Source organism: Schistocerca serialis, chromosome 10 (assembly GCF_023864345.2).
Source record: "Schistocerca serialis cubense isolate TAMUIC-IGC-003099 chromosome 10, iqSchSeri2.2, whole genome shotgun sequence".
In the NCBI taxonomy this organism is placed as follows: domain Eukaryota; kingdom Metazoa; phylum Arthropoda; class Insecta; order Orthoptera; family Acrididae; genus Schistocerca; species Schistocerca serialis.
The window spans coordinates 37,910,399-37,936,218 of NC_064647.1; the positions used below are offsets into that span (position 1 = coordinate 37,910,399).

The following is a 25,820-nucleotide window of genomic DNA, read 5'->3' on the forward strand; positions in this document are numbered from 1 at the left end:
ATGTTGTATCTGTAATTGGAGAAACAAATAACGATTGGCGTGAGTTACAAATTCTGTTTATTGCCAACAGTTCCACAATACAACTTGTTCTCCGTTCCTTCCTAACATTATGAAGCAATTTATCTTAATTTCTAAGGTGCTTCTTTCCTCGGCTCTGTATCATGGTATCGTCATTTGTCACTGGCACATCCTCTGGAAAAGTTGTTGCTGCAGCCATGCTCGCTCTTGCTTCTCCTGGCGCTTCCACATCGGGCGCAGGCATCTCTGTAGTAAAAATGTACACCCCTCATTGTAATATTAACTTCATGACGGTAATGGTCAAAGGGGGCATTGGTATGCACAGGCGAAGGACTTGCACAACACGACTCGGCGGGCGGTAAAACGTTGTTGTACCCATAACATTAAAAGTGATCGTTACTCGATTTCACAATGTTGCAATAAATAAAGTATTGTTTGTATTTAAATGTGTTTTCATATGAAAAAAAACTTGCATTTTGTGAACAAAGTCACCGTTTGATATACCTCTCGAAGTCTTTGAATATGAACACGTCAGTGTACATTCGACAATGTTATCCGCAAACAAAAGGAAGGAACACAACAACTAACCTTGCAGTTGCTCCTCAATGCTTTTTGCAGGGGCTTCCATGCCGAAAAACTGACATACATTTCCACATGGTCACTGGTCCAGTACATTGTTCCACGCTTAATACACAAGTCCTTCGTTCGCCGGCGTCACGTGCAGTGACGGTGGATGGACAGCACAGAGCAAAAAAGGACTGTGACGCAAGTCAACTCCTGCTCTCAGTGGTATCTATCGGCAGTTGAGTGCAGCAGCAATGTGTACATTGCTAACTGAGACAAACCTTCAGATAAACAAACAGATCAAAAGGCACTACATAATAATAGTATACTGTTATCACATCATGCCAGTACCTCAAATCCACAAAAAAAGTGGGTTAGTCCACTTGTGCTCTCAATGCCTCATATGCGAGTAGGATGCAGACAACACTGGCGCAGTGGTCGATGACTTTTAGTGTTTATATTTTTTACATTATTCTGTGACAGCGCAAATACGATGTTATTAAGAACGTGGTTTATGATATTGAGTTGTTACACCATTTGGCATGGCTGTAGAGTTTTTGTGTAGATTCAACAATAAAACAAGACAGTAAACCTGAGAACCATGTTTTGAACTGTTATGATAGCCTCATAAATGAAGTCTGATTTAATGCATAGTTCTGTGAGAGTTTGAGTTACAAAAGTTACTCAAATACAACTTGGTGCTTGATCAAGAGCAGCGACTGGGCTGCAGAGTCCAAGCTCGGTACGGAAAACAGTCGTAGCACAGTGTAGCGTCGTTCCTGGGTGCGACGTCGATGTAGCAAGTAGGTAGCCCGACACGAGACTGCCAGGCATGGCGGCGTGTGCGGCTATATAGGGCGAGTGGCGTAGGAATATGCCCGCCGTAACCGAGTCCGCTTGTCGTGTCCTGTTACGATTGGCGGCGTGGCCTCACGTGGCTATCTCTCGGGAGGACGCCGGCTGAGGTTTCCATGACAGTGCGGAGGCACTCAGTGTGCGAGGCCCACGCCTGTGCTGTACAGCTGTGCAGAGCTTCGCATAAGTGGGGCGTGCCGGCTGTTGGCTGTATGACGTAAAGACCATGGCCACGCAGCTGCAGGCGCCACGGTGTGGGCATTGACTATACCACACTAAATATGTACTCTGATCAGTGTGGAGGGCAGAATAGAAACATAAAAGTAGCTGTACTGTGACAATACATTTTAAGCAGCTCAGAGTTTTCTGTGAAGGAAATAGACCATAAATTTTTAGTTAGCGGACAATCATACCTCCCCTGTGATCAAGATTTTGGCTTGGTTCAGAAATGAAAAATATATTTTCCTAATATTTACCTTCCTGAACACTGGAAGGATATGGTAGTGAGTGCCAAAAAAAGAAAATCAATATGAATGCGGAATGTTTCTTTTCAACAAAACAACCCGAAAGAAATATCAAGAATTGAAAAATGTCTTCTAGCGATAGTAAAGTACAATGGTTGAACATACAGTGGCTGCAGCATCCAACAGATTCAAAATATGGTATAAATACTCGAACCAAAGCCAAGAGTCATTTCAGGAAATTGATGTTGCCAAACAAACATCCACATGCATCAGCAATCTCAAACTGCTTTATTCTAATGGACACATAATTACAGAGGCAAAAAAGAAGGATCTGTTCAGTTTGCTTCCGTATGTACCCCCATTTCATCATGATTTCTACAAAAATTTAAAAGTGTCTTCAATTGCTGTGAAAACATTCCCTGTGGATGATTTTGAAATGCAACATAGTGCTTAAAATTATAGAAACCAATGTAAAATATTACATGTAATTCGTACAGTGTATAATAATAATGTATACTATTGTCACATGCAATCTATGATGGACTTTGTGCAATGAACAGCATGAATAATCAGCGTAATAATGGACCTATCATTGAGGATGTTCAACTACTCAGAGCAAAAGTGGACAAGCCACAACAAAACTGCTAATATTCTACTATATAATTAACATTTGTAATGTATCTATGTCAGAATATTGTTCAATAAAACCCCAGTTACATCATATGTATGTTAAAAGGCTGCAATGCATCACAGAAAAACATTCTTTGTGAGCCATTATTATTAGGCCTGTTTCCTCCATACTGACTTCCCTGGGGTTAGTCTACTTGTGCTCTCAGTACCTCATATACCACATTGAAAAATGTTAATAGTACTCAAAAAGATACAACTTTCTACAGTAGCCTATGGTCTTCTTAGCATTCAACTTCCCCCTATAAACAAACAAATAAACAGTTGAAGATTAACGTACCCCACCGACCTCAAATTCTGGACACAACAAAAAGTCTACAACCCTAACTCTGCAGTTTAACAGATAGTTAACTCCAAGAATATACCAGAAACCTGTACAAACTTTCCCAACTATTAAATCATACCCTCAAGGAATTTTATAGTTTTGAAACCACATTTTCAATTCAAAAATACCGAATTGTTAACAGCCCTCATCACAGATATAAAAATCCCGAGAGAAGCTAGATTTGCCTTCTTCGACACTGTTAACCTACTCACAAAAGTACCTACGAAACAGACAACTGAAATTATTAGAATAAAACCTTATCAAACACAAAAAAACTAAACATACTGGGATTTCAGAGTTGGTCAATCTATCTGAACTTGTACTGTCCCACAAATACTTCTCATTTAATGATAAAATCTACCAACATAAAGAAGGCTTAGTTATGGGTAACAAAATGTCAAACTCCCTTGTTGACATATTCAACAACCACTTAGAAAATAATTTTTTTGAGGGGAAAAATAAACTTGCTGAAAAAATTGTTTATTACAGGAGATATGTGGATGACACTATACTCCTAACTGATGGCACAAAAGATGAACTTATGAACTTCTTGCATTATTCAGTTCACTTCATAATAAAACAAAGTTCACAACACAACACAAAAGAAACTAATCCATAAACTTCATAGACTTCACAATCGTTGACGAATAACAAGAACATAGTTTTTACACTTACAGGAAACCATCCTATTTTGATATCGCAATACACGAGTCATCGCACCATCCAAACGTACACGTCTGCTGGATTTAGATCCATGATGAACAGGGCACACACATTATTCTTTAAATTCACAGCATTAACACAAGAAATAGATACCATCAACACAACAGCAATAAATAATCCGTAGTCAGTAAAATCAGTTAACAAACTTTCCAACAAAATACAGGCCAACATCAGTAATAGAAACACTACAGGAAAAACAACTGACAAAACAGAAATCTTTACAAGCATTCCCTAAATAGGCACATCACAAAAATATGCTAACTTGTAAAGAGACACCAATACAAGAATACCATTCTCCAGAAACAACAAACTCGGACACCAGCTAAGTGACACACTTATCATAAACACTCCTAGAGTTCACAAGCAGTGTGTGTGTGAGCATTATCCTGTTGGAACAACACTGCACCTTCCTGTTGCAAGAATAGCAAAAGAATGGGTCTAACAACTTTCTGCACGTAACAAGTGCCGGTTAGTGTCCCCTCCAGAAACATCGAAGATGAACGGGAATTGTAGCTTGTCGCATCCCCGACCCCCAGACTTGGGCTGGGAACAGTGTGTCACGGACAAATGCACTCCACATGCGAGTCCACATCAGGTCTATGTCATACGCATAAACACGGCAAGCCGTTCCACCTTCCAAGTGAACCTCAGATAGCACCAATCGAGCTACGGATGTCGACGCTGAGGCACGAGTGGAGGACGGACAAGAGGTGTGTGTGCCCATAGTCCCCCTGCTAGTAACTGGTTTGACATGTCTCGGCTCACAATCCCTCTTATCATGCTGTGCTGTGGTAGCTGTAAGGTCTGCCACTACTGCCCTTACAATACGATGACCCTGGCAGATGTTTGCGCTGCACAGACATCCAGAACCTTGTCTATGTGTGTGAGAATCTTCACATGACCACTGAGACCAGCAACATTGTACAACCGACTGCACATCGAAATTCTCTGAAAGGACCATCCCCCCACTGAGATGGCCACAGTTTGACCCCTTCAAACTCGTTCAATTGGCTGTAGGGAGCACGAGTGCACCTCCACGGCATTGTTACCTGCTCGCTTCAAATGTTTGCACCCTGCTGAGCGTTCTGCTATGAGCGTACTCTATTAAAGGGTAGACACAGATAACACTGTGGTAGCAATGTCACTACACCGTCTGTGGGCAGACAATGTTGAAACTGTTATCAGTACACCTACTATACCCCAGGTGGCACATGCCGTAACTGGATTAAAATCGACACCGTCTTTCCAGGTCTACTACTTTTCCTTTCTGGCAGTGTATGCACATAAATATGTCTACTCATACTGTATTTCAAAATTATGTACCCACTACTGAAAACAGAAAGTGATTTGTCAATGTTGTCTTAGTTCTGTATAGCTGGAATTCACAAGAGCCACTTTGTAATATACCTAAATAATCTTAACAAGATCAGTATTAACCTAAATTTGAAGAATGGTGTAGAGTGGTTAGGCACCTGAAAATGAGCCCCCTGAGCTCGAAATGCTATGTACATTGAAATAAAATCACGATCTGTGACTGTAGGCGATTTGTCTGTTATTTTATGAAATTAAAATAGTCACAGAAGCAACACACAGCAATGAGTAAAATTAAACTGAATAAATATGTATATCAATGGTATAAAACAGGGCACATGTCACTGAAGCTGGAGCTAAGGATGTCTTTCAGTGTCTATTTCACATCATATTACGTCCCAATAAACATAGAAATCCTAAATATACGTAATTTACAAATTTTCAATGGAAATTTGTTGCAAAGTGTAGTTTGTTTTTGAGGAAAATGGTGTTGCCACTCTTAACATGGCTGCTACTTAACTATCCTTGTATTATTTTCCAGTTCCTGCCCTTACAACGATTTGGCGTTAAACATATGGTTATCTGACTTACCTGCAACAATCATGTTCCAGAATTCTTCCTTCATCAACATTTTGAGCATTTTCTTATGCTGAGTGATCCACTCATTATATAAGAGTGGTTCTATTTCCACAGATTTACTCCTGAGAATTTTGACAGCAGAGAGGGCCTTCTGATACTGCTGGGGTGAGAATGAACGTTCCACAAGCTTCTCTATTGCACTCTTCATACTGTCGAATGCTGAAATTCATATGCAATAAAGCAGTATTAACCATTTCTGTTGCTAACATGACTAATTTTTAAACTATCGAAAAAATAAAAGATATTGTGTTAGAGAATGAAACAAACCTGACATGACTAATAAGAACCAGCTAGTAACAAGATCACAGCAAAATAAGAAAGAGTTTCTCTGAATAGGATGTCACTACTGTAGTCCCCAGTTAACAATACATGTAGCAAACAGTATTATTGAGTATGGACCACCACTGTGTCTGGGGTTATTACACTTCGAGAAAATTTTCAATGAAGTTTTGTCAAAATCTGTACCAACAGACAATGAAGCCACAGATCATCAGGTTACTGGGAAATGAAGAACTGAAAGCTGAACTAGGCAAAGTGGTCCCGACATCCTAAAACTGGGAATCCAGTTTTTGATCTGTGCTGGAGATGACAGTCATGTGTGTGTGAGGTGTGCTTGCTTGTGTGAATGAATGTGCGTGTGTGTTCTCTTTCTTTTTCTGATGAAGTCTGTGGCCGAAAGCTTTTTATAAGTGTGTTAATTGTGACTGACTGCAACTTTGCATTTCATCTGAATGATAAGTAGCAATCTATCTTTTCCTTACATTCTTGATATTCCAAACTGGAGCTTCCATTGTTTGAATATTATGAAAAGAATACACCACTACTCACCATGTAATTCGAATTTTAAGTAGGAGACAGGCACAACAAAAATACTGCTAAATGCGAGCTTTTGACCAAAAGGACTTCTTGAAAAGTACATAACACACACCCACACTTTGACTCAAGCACAGCTCATACACACACAACCACTATCTCTGGCCACCGAAGCCAGACTGCGAGCAACTGCGCACGATGGGAGCAGCAATCTCGGTGGTAGGGTAAGGAGGGTGCTGGGGTGGGGCAAGGACAGAGATGGATAGCAGTGTAGGGGTGGGGGAGGGTAAGATGCTGCTTGTAGGAGCTTGCAGGGAAGTGGCGGGCACAGAGTAGGGCAGTGGGTGCAGTTGGGAGGTTAGACGGGTGGAGAGACGGGTCTGGGGTGGTGGGAGTGAAAAGGAGAGAAGTAGCGGTGGGGCAAAAAGACTGGCCACACTGGTGGAATAGGAAGCTGTGTAATGTCACAGTGGGAGCAGGGAAGGAGAGAGTTCTCCTCCTCTATTTCTCTAGTTTTCCACCCCTGCCCCTCCACTCGTCTAACCTCCCAACTACACCCAGCTGCCCTACCCTGTACCCACCTCATCCCTGTACACTCCCACAAGCAGCAATTTATCCTCTCCCATCCTCCCCTGGTATCCCTCCTCCTCCCCACCCACCACCCAGACTGCTTCTGTCATGCACAGTTGCTCACAGTCTGGCCTCAGTGGCTGGAGACAGAGGTCATGTGTGTATGAGTTGGGCTTGAATGAATGAGTTTGTGTATTGTCTACTTCACAAGAGGTCCTTTTGGTCAAAAGCTCACATGTTTAGCATATATTTCTTTGTTGTGCTTCTCTGTGACTTAACATCTACATTGTACGGTGACAAGCAATCTGTTGTTGTTGTGGTCTTCAGTCCTGAGACTGGTTTGATGCAGCTCTCCACGCTACTCTATACTGTGCAAGCTTCTTCATCTCTCAGTACGTACTTCAGTCCACATCCTTCTGAATCTGCTTGGTGTATTCATCTCTTGGTCTCCCTCTACGATTTTTACCCTCCATGCTGCCCTCCAATACTAAATTTGTGGATGCCTCAGAACATGTCCTACCAACCAACCCCTTCTTCTGGTCAAGTTGTGCCACAAACTCCTCTTCTCCCCAATTCTATTCAATACCTCCTCATTAGTTATGTGATCTACCCATCCAATCTTCAGCATTCCTCTGTAGCACCACATTTCGTAAGCTTGTATTCTCTTCTTGTCCAAACTAGTTATCATCCATGTTTCACTTCCATACATGGCTACACTCCATACATATACTTTCAGAAACGACTTCCTGACACTTAAATCTATACTCGATGTAAACAAATTTTGCTTCTTCAGAAACGCTTTCCTTGCCATTGCCAGTCTACATTTTATATCCTCTCTACTTCAACCATCATCAGTTATTTTGCTCCCAAGGTAGCAAAACTCCTTTACTAGTTTAAGTGTCTCATTTCCTAATCTAATTTCCTCAGCATCACCCAACTTAATTCGACTACATTCCATTATCCTCATTTTGCTTTTGTTGATGTTCATCTTATATCCTCCTTTCAAGACACTGTCCATTCCATTCAAATGCTTCAACTGCTCTTCCAAGTCCTTTGCTGTCCCTGAAAAATTTTTTATTTCTTCTCCATGGATTCTAATACCTACTCCGAATTTTTCTTTTGTTTCCTTCACTGCTTGCTCAATATACAGATTGATTAACATCGGGGAGAGGCTACAACGCTGTCTCACTTCCTTCCCAACCACTGCTTCCCTTTCATGTCCCTCGACTCTTATTTAACTGCCATCTGGTTTCTGTACAAATTGTAAATAGCCTTTCGCTCCCTGTATTTTACCCCGCCACCTTCAGAATTTGAAAGATAGTATTCCAATCAACATTGTCAAAAGCTTTCTCTAAGTCTACAAATGCTAGAAACATAGGTTTCATCTGTAAAGAATCTATCCTTTTCATAATATTATCAATATACTATATTTTTATCTCTTCTAAGACCATTTCCTTACCTTCTTCCAGATATTCTGATAATCACAGCTTGTAATATAAGCACCAATCAACATATGCGGACAATTAAATAATACTGGAAGATAGAGAACGCTGAACAGCTTAAACGGGAATGGACACAATAGAATACACCTCAAACAAAAGGCTTCTAATTTACAAGTAGAAAAATTTGATCGAACTTCATATATCTGTAATGCACCACAGAGTGGTCAACCAGTAAGTGTTATCACATTTGAAAATGAAATGGTTGTTATGTGATTTATATGAAGCCCAAAGAAATAAAAAAAGCAGAGCCTGTGTCAAGTTGCGCATTTCCTGTAGATCCTTGGGTAACCTAATGCAACATTTACGTTTGCAAGTGTCTCAATCAAGATTACTTCACAAAAAACTACGGAATGATACAAATCACCATTTAAAATTAATCACCATTTAAAACTCTGCAAGATTCTTTTGAATGAAGAAATGCAACATGATGGCATAATTCCAAAATCTGTTTGCCTGATGAAGCAAATTTTAAGCTGTCAGGTGCTGTTAACAGGCATGATTGTATGTACTACACCACAGGAAACTGCTATGCTATAATTGATGAAACAATTTAATCAACCTGAGGTTGCAGTAGTTTGGGCACGCCTTTCATATCAAGGGACCATTGCCCCCCCCCCCCCCCCCTCCTTTCACACAACAGTTACCCACAGTGCCTATCTCAACATGATGTTGCATACTGCAGTTATACAGTTAAGTCTACAGCAGGGTAATAAACAGTTCTACTTTCACCAAGCTGGAGATCCTCCTCATTACCCTTAACCCTGCTTGGGTTTCTTGACAACAAGTTACCTAATAGGTGGACAGGCCAACTGAATCATCAGACCTTTCTTTTGAGATGTTATCACGGATACAGTCTTTGCAAGAAAACCATGTACTGTTGATGACGTGTCAATTCATAAGAGAATATGCCAAGACATGGAACACTGTAGACCTCCAGTGCCAAAGTGTGCTTGAGTGTACAACAGGAATGTTTAAACCCTGAACACGCAATTTGAGCACATAAGACAATGGGCACTTAAGATGTTGAACTTATTGTGACTTCAAATATCTAATTTCTGCAATTTTCTATAATAAATTGTTCATTCTCATTTCATTACCAACCTATTTTCTATACTTAATAATAATAATAATAATAATAATAATAATATTTACTGTATACCTACTTATGCATCACCCTGTATTTTAAAACCTAGAAAATATTTCCTGAACAAGCAAAGTGGGAGCTCTACAGTTTGAATTACACTCCTACTGATGACACTATCTGGTCAAAAGTATTTGGACATCCCTATGTATCAGGAAAATCCCAAAAATAAGGTCTCCTATATTTTTATAAGTACATAGACCTGTTTATTTCTACAATGATTTACATCAGTTTACAGCGTAAACATTTAGCTATTTTTCGACATAATCAACATTTCTGTCGATGCATTTTTGTAGACGCTGTGGCAGTTTTTGTATGCTCACGTCATACCAGCTCACTACCATGCTGTTCAGAAAATTATGAACCTCTTCTTTCAGCTCATTGTTGGAGCTGAATTGCTTTCCGTAAAGGTGTAAAGTGGTTTGCCCAGGTTTCGTTACCCATGACAACTCAGTCCAGAAAGTTGTCCTGTTCAGCCGCAAGGCGGTGAAGTAATGCGCGGGAAGCATCAACTCGTTGCCGCATGTCGTCCTCAGTCGGCATGCGTGACACCCACCGTTGCGCACACTTTCCGGTAGCATAATGTTTCCATTAAAGTTCTGTGAACGGTGCTTCGGGAAACCTCAGGATGCAACATGCAGAGATCATCCAGGATGACCCGCCGATCTTCACGCAAGCTTTGCTCAATCTTCAACACTGTCTCCTCAGAAATTGACGGTCTCCCGCTCCTCTGTTTGTCGTGAATTTCTGTCCGATCAGCTGCAAACTCTCTACACCACTTACGAACATTTTGGACATCCATCCACTTCCGTCAACTGGCGACGGATTTCAATTGGTGCAGTGCCCTTTGTGTTCAAAAACTGAACAACTGTGCGCAATTTGCACTTGGCGATAACATCCAACGGGAGCTCCATTCTCAACGGCTGCCAAGTCAAGACTGAGCACCTCAGCGCGGCGTCTGCATGACACACAGCGCATGAAGCACTCTTCATAACAATGTGACCAACTGCCACACAAATAGAGTTCTGTACTTAGGAGACCTTACTTTTGGGATTACCCTCATAGTGCAGAATTGACTGCTAGCTGTCAAGAGAGGCAGACTACCAATTAAAATAAGTGTGCTTTAACTTATGTAAAGCCTACAATCCACTTCTTTTGCAAAGCAGTAACACACTAAAGGCTCAGTCAGGAGAGCTCAGTGATTTCGAACGTGGACTGGTCATCATACGTCACTTGAGTAACAAATGAATCAACGACATTTATGCCCTTCTAATATTGTCAAAGTTGAATGTGAAGTGGAAACGTGAAGGAACAACCCAAGTCCAGGAGACCTCACATACTGATGGATAGACTATTGAGAACTGTAGAGGGTGGCTATAAAAATCATATAAAATCAGAAGGAACCACTCTCGAGTACTGAAGTGCTACCAGCAGTCCAGTTAATGACTGTGCACAGGGAGTCAAAAAGAATGGGGTAAAATGGTTGAGTAGCTCCTCATAAGCCACACATTTCTTTAGTCAGTGCTAAGCAATACTGGAGGTGCTGTAAAGAGCAGTGCCACTGGGCTGTGGATGACTGGAAACGAGTCATTTGCGGAGAAAAATCACTCTGTACCCTTGCTGAATCATGCAGTACCCTCTCACAGTCTGATGGGAGACCTTGGGTTGGCAAATGCATGGAGAACATTACGTTCTGTCATGCGTAGTGCCAACAGTGAAGCGCGCAGTAGATGGTGTCACTGTTTGGTGATGTTTTTTTATGATTACAGGGTGGGTCCCTTATTACAATTAAGAAAACACTACAATGGAGAAGGATATGAACACATTTTGGAGCATTATACTGCATACAGTAAAGGAATAGTTTGGAGATGGCAACTGTTTGCATATGGATGACAAAGCACCCCGTCAGAAAGCAACATCTGTGAGGCATAGGTTTGTGGGCAACAACATTCCTAAAATGGACTGGCCTGTCCAGAGTCTGACTGAACCCAATGGAAAACTTTTGGGACGAGTTACGTCCGTTTTGCTAGAGACCCCAACGTCCAACTTTATGACCCTCTTTGGGTTTGGCCCTTGAGGAAGAATGGGTTCCTAGTCCTCCGCAGACATTTGGACACCTCACTGATAGTTCCCCAGCGAGTTCTGGCTGTCGTAAAGGAGAAGGGTGGATACCGTGTTAATGTCCATTAATAGGGGTCCAGATACTTTTGATCACATAGCGGGTGAATCAGAACAGACTGTGTGCGTGCAAGTTTGTTTACAAAGTACAGATGTACTTGAAATTACAAATCATGTACAGGACATACAGTGAGAAACAATATTTGGGAGACAGCTATTTAGGAAGGTAGTATAGTATGTAAAACTTTCATACCTTGGGAGAATGGTTCTCCTTGACTTAGTAATTCCTGGAAATCGCTCTCCGGGTTTGTGGTTCCAACCACCTTCACTCTACCGTGAGCTAAAAACCCACTTGGCTTCGCTGCTTGTGAACTGCTCATAGCAGACGTTCCAGGCTGGTCAAAATCCTTTGGTTTCTCAGATTCTGTGCCATTTGTAACTGCTCTGTTGAAACATTTTTTCATGAAGTCATAAATCACTATGAGTTTAAAAAAACATGTAGCATTTAAATTAACGAACAAACAATTTAATTCTTCACATATGTTCTTGTAACATATGGAAAGAAGAAGAAGGAAGGATACCAATACTGTAGTGACCACCACCTTATTTTAAGTATCTAGGTGTCATCATTATTCCATAAAGGCTTAGACAATGGCCACTGGAAATTGTGGCACTTCAAGCAACTGAGATTTTCAAAATTGGGCGCCTCTTTTTTCAGAGGTATGTTGCAGCATGGACTTATTGTTAAGTCAAACAGTCAAGACATTATTTGGGAATAATCTGACAAACAAACCAGGAAAAATGAAAGTTGTTTGAGCTGATCTTCATGAATGATTAATCTTATGTGATAAACCATGATACAAATACAATTCTCTAGCTTTCATGAACACACTTTTACCATCCAGCCATGTGAACACATCTCACTGCACAAAAAATTGTACATATCAAATTTTACATGGAACACAGAAAATTTTCTGTAAACTTTCCAGTACTAGCAGTCTTGAGGTAAGCAACGTGGTGGAAAAAGGTTTTCCCATGGTTGAAGATTATTTTAGACTTTAATTCTATATTTTGCAACAGAATATGTATTTATTATTATTAACATGATCCATTACGCAGGATAATACTTCAAGGTTTAGTTTACTTAATTACAACCTTTCTTACAGATACAAAACAGGTATTGTAAATATTACGTAGTAACCTCTTACTTTATTTACTGCCTTAAAATTAGCACAGAGCTTGTTTTGCAAATGGTGATTGAAATTCATGCATGTGAAAATTCTATTGCTTCCACACAATTTATAGAAGCCTTTCAAAAATGAGTAGTACAAGTTCACTCTTGCCAGTTGACCAGTTACTGTCTTCATTATTACACTTTTAAGTAGCATGTTTCTCTGCCTGTCCATGCTGCTACATTCCAGTAACACATGGTCCACAGTTTTGTTATCCTCAGTGAACTAACACATGGTGTCGTCTGTTAGTCTGAATTGATGGTAGCAGGCCTTTACTTAAACTGCTTAATTTACTAAAATTCTTGCAATCAAATTCACTTGATGTCCCCAGCATTGAATATTGTTTAAAAGACCTCCTATTGCTGTTTACAAAGGGTCAACACACATTCATGGTGTCAGTCATAATTGCTTTCTAAATTATCATATTGCACAAACACAGTGCATAGGAATTAGGAGAGACTTGTAATCTGATCACTAGTGTGGTGCACCTTTAATATATATTCTTTGATGACTCCTTTTGCAGTCTGCTGTCTTTCTTTCACCCATTTTTCCAGAGCTGTTTTTAATTTGTCCCACAAGAGTTTTCGGGGGTGTTTGGTGTTCTTAGTGATCTGGACGCCCCTTTGGCCGGCTTGTCTTGCCTGTGTGCACTTTAACCCACGTAAAGCCTACAATCCACTTCTTTTGCAAAAGTCTAGGCTTTTTCTTGTTTCTTTAATTAGATTATTTTAATGGTTTAGATTTCTCAAGATCTATTTTTTACTATCAGTCTGTATTACTGCCATTTTTGTAAGCCATCTAATGCGTTACACTTTTCAAGAGCCTTTAAAATAGGAAAGTGCTCTACTAAGAACAATGATGTACAGACTCTTTATTGAGACAAACATCAACCATTAAACTGAAACTGTGGTGTGAGCCAGAATGGAAATACGGTACAAAAGTTCATCCGTGTAGTGATTAACATCACAACTACTGATGCAGAGGCACTATGTTCAATTCCCACAAACATCTCATTATTTTTCTGTAGTGTGAAGGTCTCAAATGAAATCCAGTGAGGCCAAACAAGAAATTTTGATCGGATAAGCAGCAAAACAGATGCACAACTTGTGGTGGCGGCTTAACAACCTAAAAGCTAGCACTAAACTTGAATCAATACAACATAGCTAGAACAAATCTTCCACTTCACAGCAGAGTGTGCAGTCCTGTGAGACTTCCTAACAGTTTAAGACAGCACGCAAGGCCAGGACTCGAACCCTGTTCCCTCGCATGGTGTGTGACGGTGATCCACATGCCAGCCTGAATATTTTGTATTTATTCCAATTACAGACAACTATATTTGACATCTAGTTATTAATTTCGGTATGCAATGACCATCTCCAGATCTGAGGAAAATTTTTTGATTACATCACACCAAACAAACTTTGCCATTATTATGTAAAATTATAAGTACCAAATAAACTATTCTAAAATTAAGGAAATAGAAAAGCAGGAAAGAAAAATTCTCAGGAAGATTTATGGTCCAATCAACAAAAATGGCATTTGGATGAAGAGACCACAAAACGAGCTCTATAGAAAGATCAACATAGTAACAGATGAAATCAGAAAGCGCCGAGGCAAATTTTATACACACACCTACAGGATGGAAGACTCCAGAACAGCAAAGAAATTATTCAATATTATAACAAGGAATAAATGTGGCACGGAATGGCTGAAAGAAGTCCAGAGGGATCTACAGCAGATCAACATAAAAAATCTCGAAGATCGCACCGAGTGCCGGCATAAAATCACAAGTGTGAAGTTTGGGGAAAGAACATCGCGTCAGCCTGGTAAAAAATGGACAGAGGAACGGAAGAAGGAGCATTCTGAGAGGATGAGGAGGTTTTGGGAAGCAAAGAAGAAAAACATCCGAAGATGAAATTATGAATTCAAGTTCAATCGCTCTCCTAAAGGGGAACAATCGTTATAATAATAATAAACTATTCTAACAGACATGTTGACTCTATAGAGTCATAATGACGAAGCTTGTTTGGTTGCTCGTTTTAACTGTATCATATTTACATACATTGGCTCAATGTGATGGAAAAATTGCTTGTACTTGGGTCAGCAGATGGTCACCATAGACCGAAGTTAATAACTTGATGTAAAATAATGTGATCCTTATCTGGAATAGATATAAAATAACCGTTCCTGGATCAATGTGGATTTTTGCAAAAATTAACTCAACTAGTAAAAGCACCACAGATGCTTTCTCTGAGCTGCTTCAGTGTTCTTGGCTATAGAGGTACATAAACAAGGTCCCCCAAAGAAAAACAGCACAAGGTGTTACGTCACGTGACCTGGCCAATCAAAGGAACAGAGCCACATTACCTTCACCTCTGAGCCCAATCTAGCAATGTGGATGTTCATTGTTCAAGTAGCGATGAAAATCGACGCTCCAATGAGGGGTGCCCTGTCTTGTCGCAAAGTGAAATTTTTGGAATGATCAGTCTGTTGCGGAAACAACCAGAACTACAACATACCCAGATATGAGGTACCTGTCCAGTCTTCTCACAGAAGGAAAATGGACCACATCGATTCTATGTCTGTGGCACTGTACAGAAAATATTAACCTTCAGTGAATCTCATTCATGTGTCACTGTTTCATAAGGATTTTCAGTGCCCCATACTCTCACATTTTGACAATTAATCGTTCCAGATAAATTGAAAGTTTCTTCATCGCTGAAGATTAGCTCGGAAGCAAAATGTTCGTCCTCGAGTGCTTTCTGCATTGTGACGGAAAATTGAAGTTGCCAGCCATAATCTTCCAGTTTTAATTGTAGCCTGACCTGCAAATGTCATGGTGGCTTGCATGGACTGTTGATTTTTTTGGACTACATATGAAACTTTCCCTCACTTTCTCCACGGTCACATCTGGCATACACAGTTTACCAGTACTTTTCTTTTTATGGAGACAACCAGTGTGTCTAAACTGTCTATATCAATGCAAAATGCTCTTTTTCATAATTCCTCCTGAATGCGCAATGCACTGTTGCACTAGATAAACATCTTGCATATTTCTACACACAAAAACACTTTTCTCACTATGTCACCATTTTGTCAAAGCACCATGCTTGTTAATGCTCACTGGCGGTCAAACTGCTAACTCAGTGAATTTATGGTTCTATTCATGCATCAATTATATTTGTAAATGCACTACTTTAGAAAATACAGAACTCTGAAAACAAATTAGTCATTTATGGAGCCCTGTACTGTAACAAATAAAAGACTGACCATCATTTAAGAGAGAAACAGTCAGAATTTAAGAAAGGAAAAGGAACCAGGGAAGCAATTATGGCACTGTGAATGATTTTAGAAAGAAGAATTGACACAAACAGGATATGTCTGTCTCATTCATTCACCTATAGAAGGCATTTAACAGAGTGGGTTGGATGACATAACAGAATAGAACTGGAGTAGACTGGAGAGAGAAGATGATTCTCAATCTCTACAAAAATCAAGAGTAGAAAAATTAAATGGAATGATCGTATGGCATTTATTGGCCGGGATACCCCTTCGGGGTTTGGCTGCCGTATTGCAAGTCTTTTTAGTTGACACTACTTCAGCGACTTGCATGTCAATGATGATGAAAATGATGGTGAAGGACACACAACATCCAGTCCCCTGCCAGGAATCGAACCCAGGCCCCCTTGCATGGTAGGCAGTAACGCTACCCCTGCGCTACGGAGGCAGACAGAAATAGGTATCAATGGGATTAAGAAAGAGGCTAGAATATGAAAATGTGTCTGACATGGCTGTCCTCTCTCTCCATATTTACTTAATTTATGTTAAGAAAGGCCAATACAAACACTGAACAGCAGCAACAAATGGGGGTTAATATTGATGGTACACAAACACACTGTATTCCATATGCTGATGAAACAGCAGTCTTAGCAGATTCTGAAAAAGACTAACTATATATTCTACATCTACATGAGTACTCTGCAATTCACATTTAAGTGCTTGGCAGAGGGTTCATCGAACCACAATCATACTATCTCTCTACCATTCCACTCCCAAACAGCGCGCGGGAAAAACGAACACCTAAACCTTTCTGTTCGAGCTCTGATTTCTCTTATTTTAGTTTGATGATCATTCCTACCTATGAAGGCTGGGCTCAACAAAATATTTTCGCACTTGGAAGAGAAAGTTGGCGACTGAAATTTCGTAAATAGATCTCGCTGCGACGAAAAACGTCTTTGCTTTAATGAATTCCATCCCAATTCGCATATCATATCTGCCACACTCTCTCCCCTATTACGTGATAATACAAAACGAGCTGCCCTTTATTGCACCCTTTCGATGTCCTCCGTCAATCCCACCTGGTAAGGATCCCACACCGCACAGCAATATTCTAACAGAGGATGAACAAGTGTAGTGTAAGCTGTCTCTTTAGTGGACTTGTTGCATCTTCTAAGTGTCCTGCCAATGAAATGCAACCTTTGGCTCACCTTCCCCACAATATTATCTATGTGGTATTTCCAACTGAAGTTGTTCGTAATTTTAACACCCAGGTACTTAGTTGACTTGACAGCCTTGAGAATTGTACTATTTATCGAGTAATCAAATTCCAATGGATTTCTTTTGGAACTCATGTGGATCACCTCTCACTTTTAGTTTTTTGGTGTCAACTGCCACCTGCCACACCATACAGCAATCTTTTCTAAATCGCTTTGCAACTGATACTGGTCTTCGGATGACCTTACTAGACAGTAAATTACAGCATCATCTGTGAACAACCTAAGAGAACTGCTCAGTTTGTCACCCAGGTCATTTATATAGATCAGGAACAGCAGAGGTCCCAGGACGCTTCCCTGGGGAACATCTGTATCACTTCAGTTTTACTCGATGATTTGCGTCTATTACTACGAACTGCGACCTTCATGACAGGAAATCACGAATCCAGTGGCACAACTGAGACGATACCCCATAGGCCCGCAGCTTGATTAGAAGTTGCTTGTGAGGAACGGTATCAAAAGCTTTCCGGAAATCTAGCAATACGGAATCAACTTGAGATCCCCTGTCGACAGCGGCCATTACTTCGTGCGAATAAGGAGCTACCTGCGTTGCACAAGAACGATGTTTTCTGAAACCATGCTGATTACGTATCAATAGATCGTTCCCTTCGAGGTGATTCATAATGTTTGAATACAGTATATGCTCCAAAACACTACTGCAAACCGACGTCAATGATATAGGTCTGTAGTTCGACGGATTACTCCTACTATCCCTCTTAAAATGCTGGTGCGACCTGTGCAATTTTCCAATCTGTAGGTACACATCTAACGGTGAGCGAGCGGTTGTATATGATTGCTAAGTAGGGAGCTATTTAATTAGCGTAACCTGAAAGGAACCTAATCAGAATACAATCCGGAGCTGAAGACTTGCCCGTATCAAGCGATTTGAGTTGCTTCGCAACCCCTAAGGTATCTACTTCTAAGAAACTCATGCTAGCAGCTGTTCATGTTTCAAATTCTGGAATATTCCATTCGTCTTCCCTGGTGAAGGAATTTCGGAAAACTGCGTTCAGTAACTCCGCTTTAGCGGCACAGTCGTCGGTAACAGTACCATCGGCACTGCGCAGCGAAGGTATTGACTGCGTCTTGCCGCTTGTGTACTTTACATACGACTAGAATTTCTTCGGATTTTCTACCAAATTTCGAGACAATGTTTCGTTGTGGAACCTATTAAAGGCATCTCGCATTGAATATGTTGTCTCAAGCACTGGACAACTACAAACTGAAATTAAACTCAATGAAGACTAAATAATGGTGATAGATAAATCAGATAGACAAGTAAGTGTAAATGTTAAAATAGGAAATGCATTACTAATGCAAGTAGAAAAGTAAAAAACAGATGACAATAGAAGTATGACGGATATTAAAAGAAGAACTGTCACAGCCAAACGAGCAATCAGAAGTAATTTGTTAGCAAACAGCAATCTTAATATACGAAAAAGAAAGATGTTCATAAAGATATTTAGTGGGAACATTTTAAATTATGGTTGCGAGGGCTCAAAAACTCAACATAAAAGCTTAACAGGAACATCTTACAATGGAAAGTCCTGGGCAAATAAGAAGAGAAAGAAGAAGAAAAATTAAGTTTAATAAAATATCGTACTTCCCCTTTCATTACTGAACTTTATAAACTATGCTGTAGATTCAGTAGACAGATGGTTAGAGCATAAAATCATATTTACTGAGCCACTCATATGCAATAAGGGAAGCTTCTAGAGTTCAACATTTATTGTCGTTATTTCACTGATGTCATAACCACATCTACACTGATTTCATGCCCACTACCTAACTTCAGTTAATTTTATGCCAATGAAATTAATTAAAGTGATGAAGTTTCACACAACATGTACTTATTTAGTGGAGTAAAAGTTTTCATTCCGCCTTCTGTGGACAAACTCTTAACCTCCTCAAGCCTATCTGGCAGCGTCACCAGCTCTCGACTTTTCTCACTCCCTTGCTGTCATTCTACAGCTGGCCTGCCTCATCTTCTCAACTAGGAAGTGCTTGTTCCAAATGATGGGAATACAAGGTGTCCATAAATTATATTTACAGCTTTAGCTTTTAATAACTATTGAAGTGATATAAAAAGGTCCCTAGTTACAGATCTTAACTACTTCTCAAATGCTGTCATCTCAATGTTGTTTTTACCTTAATGAAGATTTACGACTGCCTTCTCATGTCTTCCTGATGCAGTGGACCTCTTATGCAGTGACACTAATTGTGTCGTGGGACTTCATTTCTAGCTGCAGATTGTTGAAGGCTGTAAAAGAGCTCACATTTATGCTCCCTCACTACAAAATGATGTATCTGCTTTTTTAGGGAACTCTTCTGTATTTCATTGTTCTCATACTTAACATTTACAATGCTTGGTGGCAAATCTCTCATTACTCAGAAAAACGTATCTGAACTGAATCTCAGGGGACAAAAGTCAGTATGACATTCCTCTTCAGCTTTCTATCAATTGTTTCCAAGTGTTCACATTATCAGCAGAGTACAAATGCCACTTTCAGAACAGGTAGAGACTGGTGACAGCATTCTGTCTTGCCAATGTCCTGTGCTCAGCTCATCACATGGTTTCTGCACAGACTAAAATCGCAGCACACACAGTGCACATTCTCTACTTGCTAACTACCTAAACAATGTTTTTATATGAACATCTTTCATATGATTGTGAGGAAGAGGTGGAAAAACCTGTTAAAACAACGCTGTTCAAGGTGTGATAAAAAAGCAACAGGAATTTCTTAATTAAAAAAAAAATTAACTTTTTGGTACACATGTTGTCAATGAATGTCTGCATTTTCAGCTGTTTTGAATAGTTTCTTGTTGGCAGTTGAAAAGGTTATACGTGCTTTTGAATGACGTCAGCAAAATTTTACTTTTGAAAAAAAATTAACTTTTTGGTACACATGTTGTCAATGAATGTCTGCATTTTCAGCTGTTTTGAATAGTTTCTTGTTGGCAGTTGAAAAGGTTATATGTGCTTTTGAATGACGTCAGCAAATTTTTACTTTTGAAAAAGATAGATCAAACAATTTGCATTAAATTTTGCTTGAAAACTTGAATAAAATCCAGCTCCGTATTTGAAATGTTGCCTGTGGCTTTTGGCAAATCTATTAGGAGTAAGACAAGAGTTTACAAGTGGTATAAACATTTCAAAGAAGGTCGAGAAGTTGGTGATGATGTTGGCATGTTCTTTGGCTCATGCCAAGAAATCTTTTCGGATGTTTCTGGCATGAAACATTTAACAGCAATGTTTGTTCCGAAACTGTTGAATTTTGACCAAAAATGACATTGCGTGGACATTGCACAGGATTGCTGACTGAAGTCAACAATGATCCAGAACTTCTAAAGAATGTTATAACAGGTGATGAAACATGAGTATATGAGTATGATGTTGAAAGCAAGGCCAAATTGTCCCAATGTAAATTGCCTAAAGGGCAAAGATCGAAAAGAATGACAAGCTTGACCACATGTGAAGGTTCTTCTCACTGTTTTCTTCGATTACAGTTGGACAGTGCATCATGAGTTCCTGCCTTATGGTCATGTAGTCTATAAGGAATACAACTAGGAAGTTATGCGCCTGTTTGTGTGAAGCAATCTGAAGAAAACTACCAGAATTGTGCCAAAACCAATCGTGAAATTTGCATCACGATAATGCTCCTGCTCAAGCCTCAATGATTGTTCACGATCTTTTGGCAAAAAAATCTGTTTTATTGCCTCAGCCACCGCATTTGCCGGACACAGCCCCTGCAACTTCTTTCTATTCCTGAGGTTGAAGTGAACCATGAAAGGGCACTGTTTTACCATCACTGATGAAATAAAAACAGGACCACTGAAGAAACTGAACACCATAATGAGAAATGAGTTCCAGAAGTGCTTCCAAGATTGGAGAAAGTGCAGCCACAGTGTATTTTATCAGAGAGAGATTACTTTGAAGGAGAAAAAGTTGATGTTGATGATGAATAAATAATGATTCATTAAGAAAAACAAAAATTTCCATAATAACAGCTGGTTTTCAACATGTGACAAGACGAATCAAAGCTTTTTTATGTGGATGTCACAGGAGAGAGCTCTGAGTGTCGCCTGGTTCATAAAGATTTTTGTTATATGGCCTCATTAAGAAAATGAGCTCTCGGAATTCCTAAATTTTCTGAATGATACATGTTAATTCCAATATAAAGTCCTCTATGGAAAAAGAGAAAGAATGTAAAATTTTATTTTCATGTAGAATTGCTCAGAAAACCCAACAGAACTTCAGAGCACAAAGTCTGCAGAAGCCCACTCAAACAGACAGAGACTTTCACAAAAATTACAATCCCAATCCCAAGTACAAAAGAGGAATGATTACAACACTGATGGACTAGGCTAAAATAATCTGTAACCCATAGTACTAGGAGGAGAACTACGTTAAGAAGAAATGGCTATTCTGGCAAAGTGATAATGAGGGCACTGCATCTTGAAATATCTAGAGCGTCTAGTGAAAAAGAACCAACTAAAGGAAAAGTTTTCATCCCATCTGTAACAACAGCTGCAGATCATCTCAGCAACGTATAAACAAGACACAGTATTGACACAATGTTTAAACAAACAAGGAAGGCACTCGAATATTTGAACTTGCCCCCCTTCTAACAGCCATGTACCGCCAGTCTCTAGAGGAACGGAAGGTTCCAAATGATTGGAAAAGAGCACAGGTAGTCCCAGTCTTCAAGAAGGGTCGTCGAGCAGATGCGCAAAACTATAGACCTATATCTCTGACGTCGATCTGTTGTAGAATTTTAGAACATGTTTTTTGCTCGAGTATCATGTCGTTTTTGGAAACCCAGAATCTACTATGTAGGAATCAACATGGATTCCGGAAACAGCGATCGTGTGAGACCCAACTCGCTTTATTTGTTCATGAGACCCAGAAAATATTAGATACAGGCTCCCAGGTAGATGCTATTTTTCTTGACTTCTGGAAGGCGTTCGATACAGTTCCGCACTGTTGACTGATAAACAAAGTAAGAGCCTACGGAATATCAGACCAGCTGTGTGGCTGGATTGAAGAGTTTTTAGCAAACAGAACACAGCATGTTGTTGTCAATGGAGAGACGTCTACAGACGTTAAAGTAACCTCTGGCGTGCCACAGGGGAGTGTTATGGGACCATTGCTTTTCACAATATATATAAATGACCTAGTAGATAGTGTCGGAAGTCCCATGCGGCTTTTCGCGGATGATGCTGTAGTATACAGAGAAGTTGCAGCTTTAGAAAATTGTAGCGAAATGCAGGAAGATCTGCAGCGGATAGGCACTTGGTGCAGGGAGTGGCAACTGACCCTTAACATAGACAAATGTAATGTATTGCGAATACATAGAAAGAAGGATCCTTTATTGTATGATTATATGATAGCGGAACAAACACTGGTAGCAGTTACTTCTGTAAAATATCTGGGAGTATGCGCATTAAAATTAATTGTTGGTAAGGCGGGTACCAGGTTGAGATTCATTGGGAGAGTGCTTAGAAAATGTAGTCCATCAACAAAGGAGGTGGCTTACAAAACACTCGTTCAACCTATACTTGAGTATTGCTCATCAGTGTGGGATCCGTACCAGATCGGGTTGACGGAGAAGATAGAGAAGATCCATAGAAGAGCGGCGCGTTTCGTCACACGGTTATTTGGTAACCGTGATAGTGTTACGGAGATGTTTAACAAACTCAAGTGGCAGACTCTGCAAGAGAGGCGTTCTGCATCGCGGTGTAGCTTGCTCGCCAGGTTTCGAGAGGGTGCGTTTCTGGATGAGGTATCGAATATATTGCTTCCCCCTACTTATACCTACCGAGGAGATCACGAATGTAAAATTAGAGAGATTAGAGCGCGCACGGAGGCTTTCAGACGGTCATTCTTCCCGTGAACCATACGCGACTGGAACAGGAAAGGGAGGTAATGACAGTGGCACGTAAAGTGCCCTCCGCCACACACCTTTGGGTGGCTTGCGGAGTATAAATGTAGATGTAGATGTAGATGAACACTGTAAAGGACCTATGCCCACCGCTTGCCACAGCAGCAATATATAAAATCTCTTGCACATAGGAACTACTAAAAGAAGCATTAACACCTGTCTTATTAACACCTGTCTTACACAACACAAGAGCACCTGTCTTCTGGCGAACATAGATAAACCAGCAGTAGCAGATCATGCACTAGGACAAGGGAAACAACAAATTTGTTTCTCCACTCCAATACTATGATTTTACAAAGATCTGATCAAAAGAAGTCAAAAGGACAAAACCAACTTTAATGGAAAAGGAGAAGGATTGAAATTAGACAAGCTGTGGGCTTTATAATACATAAAGCAAATAGTGCTAACTCTTCCCCAATGTAAGATCCATAGATGTGACACCATGATCTGATCATGTCATACGCCAACAGTTGCGTCGATATGCATAAACAGTTCAGCTTGTTCAAGTATGAACCTGGTATCTGAGTCTTTACAGTCTCTACTATGTCTCGAGCATTAGGAGGTGAAACATTAGGCACAGAAATATTCCACGTGGCTTAATGCCCATAAAACAAAATACACCAACTCCAGCTGTGAAAGCTTGCATTGTTTGATCATAGAGACATTGGAGGAGGAGGAGGAGGAGGAGGAGATTAGTGATTAACATCTGCGGTCTCTGGTATCGGGCTGCATGGAAGTTGAAAGCCCAATGGAGCAAATGGACCTTGATGGACGTTAAGTGGACAGTTTCCCCGCACCACTGCACTCACCTAGTGAGTGCACCACCATCTCGCCACATGAATACACTGGCCAATAGTGTCCCTTGTGACTAGCATAAATACTGCCACACCTTGACCACTCAGTCAGCCGTGTACTTCACCTGACAGCATTTCTTACTGTCTCCGCCACACTACTGACTACTCGTCGATGATTTCGCTTTGGTACTGGTTTTCCTCTTTGGTCTCGATTCGGATTGTGGCTTGTATCTGCCAGTTGACAGTGTTCCGTTGAAAGTTCATTGCACTTTGTTGTTGTATACGTTGCTATTGACTTGCTCTTGCTGTCGGGTCTGCCGTTCGGTCAGGCTTTTGCTCGACTCCGGCATGAGTTTGAGTCCCATCCACAGGCAGTCTTACCACCTTACACTGTCATCATTTCTCTCCTGTTTTTCTCAAGTGCACCAGTATCTGGCTACTCGCAGATATAGCAACGTCGACAATGAGGTCATTAGTGACGGATCACAAGCCCAGATTAGGGAAGGATGAAGAAGGAAATCAGCTGTGCCATTTCACAGGAACTATCCCAGCATTTGTCTTAACAGATCTGGGAAATGACAGAAAACCTAATTCTGGATGACTGCGTTTGAACTGCCACTCTCCCAAATATATGAGGATCATTGCGTCCCCATATTGCACTAGAAATGCAAAGAGACAGTCCTAAATTCAATGTGTGGTGCAGACTTACATACAACTGAATCATTGGTCCATTCGGTTTCAGTCAGGCTACTGTTGACAGTATTTACCTGAACATGTTATGAGACTTTGCTGCGTCACAACTGAAACATGTGCAACCTGACATCATATTCCAGTAATATGGGGCACTGGATGTACAAAAATTTCTGGGGGCAAAGTACTTGGATGGTGAACTATATGAGACAGTCTGACTCTGTGGCCACCATGATTACCTGATTTCTCACCACTACACTTCCACCTATGGGGTTTGTAAAAGCATCATTTGTACGGACATGTTGCCATGGAGGTACTGGAGCGAAGACAGAATACCGACTGGGTGTTGTCCGTGCCAATAAAGGTGCACTCAGTGGCATGTATTAAGGTAGAAACAAAACTTTATGAGTTATCCTGTTATGTGTTGAAAACCAGTTGTTATTTTATAGCATAATTGTAAGTTGTTATAGTCTAAAATTGTAATGATAATTTATGGACACTATGTATGTTTCCAGATGCTCCCGCACCATGTCTGACCTTTTGGTACAAAAATGATTTTCTGGTCTTGTTCCCTAATTCCCCTCTGTGTGTTTGTTCAGTACTGAAAGGAATCATACTAAAGACATAATTTAATCACCTAAGGTCTTTACTGGATGTGTGCTGTTCTGAAATAGAAGACTGCTTGATCTAATCTGTGGCTGAAATCTGGCCAGTGAACCTTCCAAGAATCCTGTGAAGATCACTGAGAAACATGTAAGAGAGATATGAACTACTTAATCTTTATGGGCTGCTCTACACAGACAAAACAGTGAAGTACAGGGCATTTCAAAAAGGACTTCACAACTTTAAAAATTCATATAAATTTATTGAAAGAAGATA

At 40.3% G+C, this 25,820-nt stretch overlaps 1 protein-coding gene across 1 annotated transcript in view; it reads right to left on the minus strand.

Moving 5' to 3' along the window:
* The window catches only part of LOC126425094 (X-ray repair cross-complementing protein 5), a 187,238-nt gene that overhangs the window by 20,560 nt on the left and 140,858 nt on the right, over positions 1-25,820 (minus strand). The window contains exons 12-13 of the mRNA XM_050088012.1: positions 11,984-12,174; positions 5,539-5,745 (exon numbers count right to left, since the gene is read on the minus strand). Of these exons, the coding sequence (XP_049943969.1) occupies positions 5,539-5,745; positions 11,984-12,174 (398 nt within the window). The remainder of the gene's footprint in view (positions 1-5,538; positions 5,746-11,983; positions 12,175-25,820) is intronic.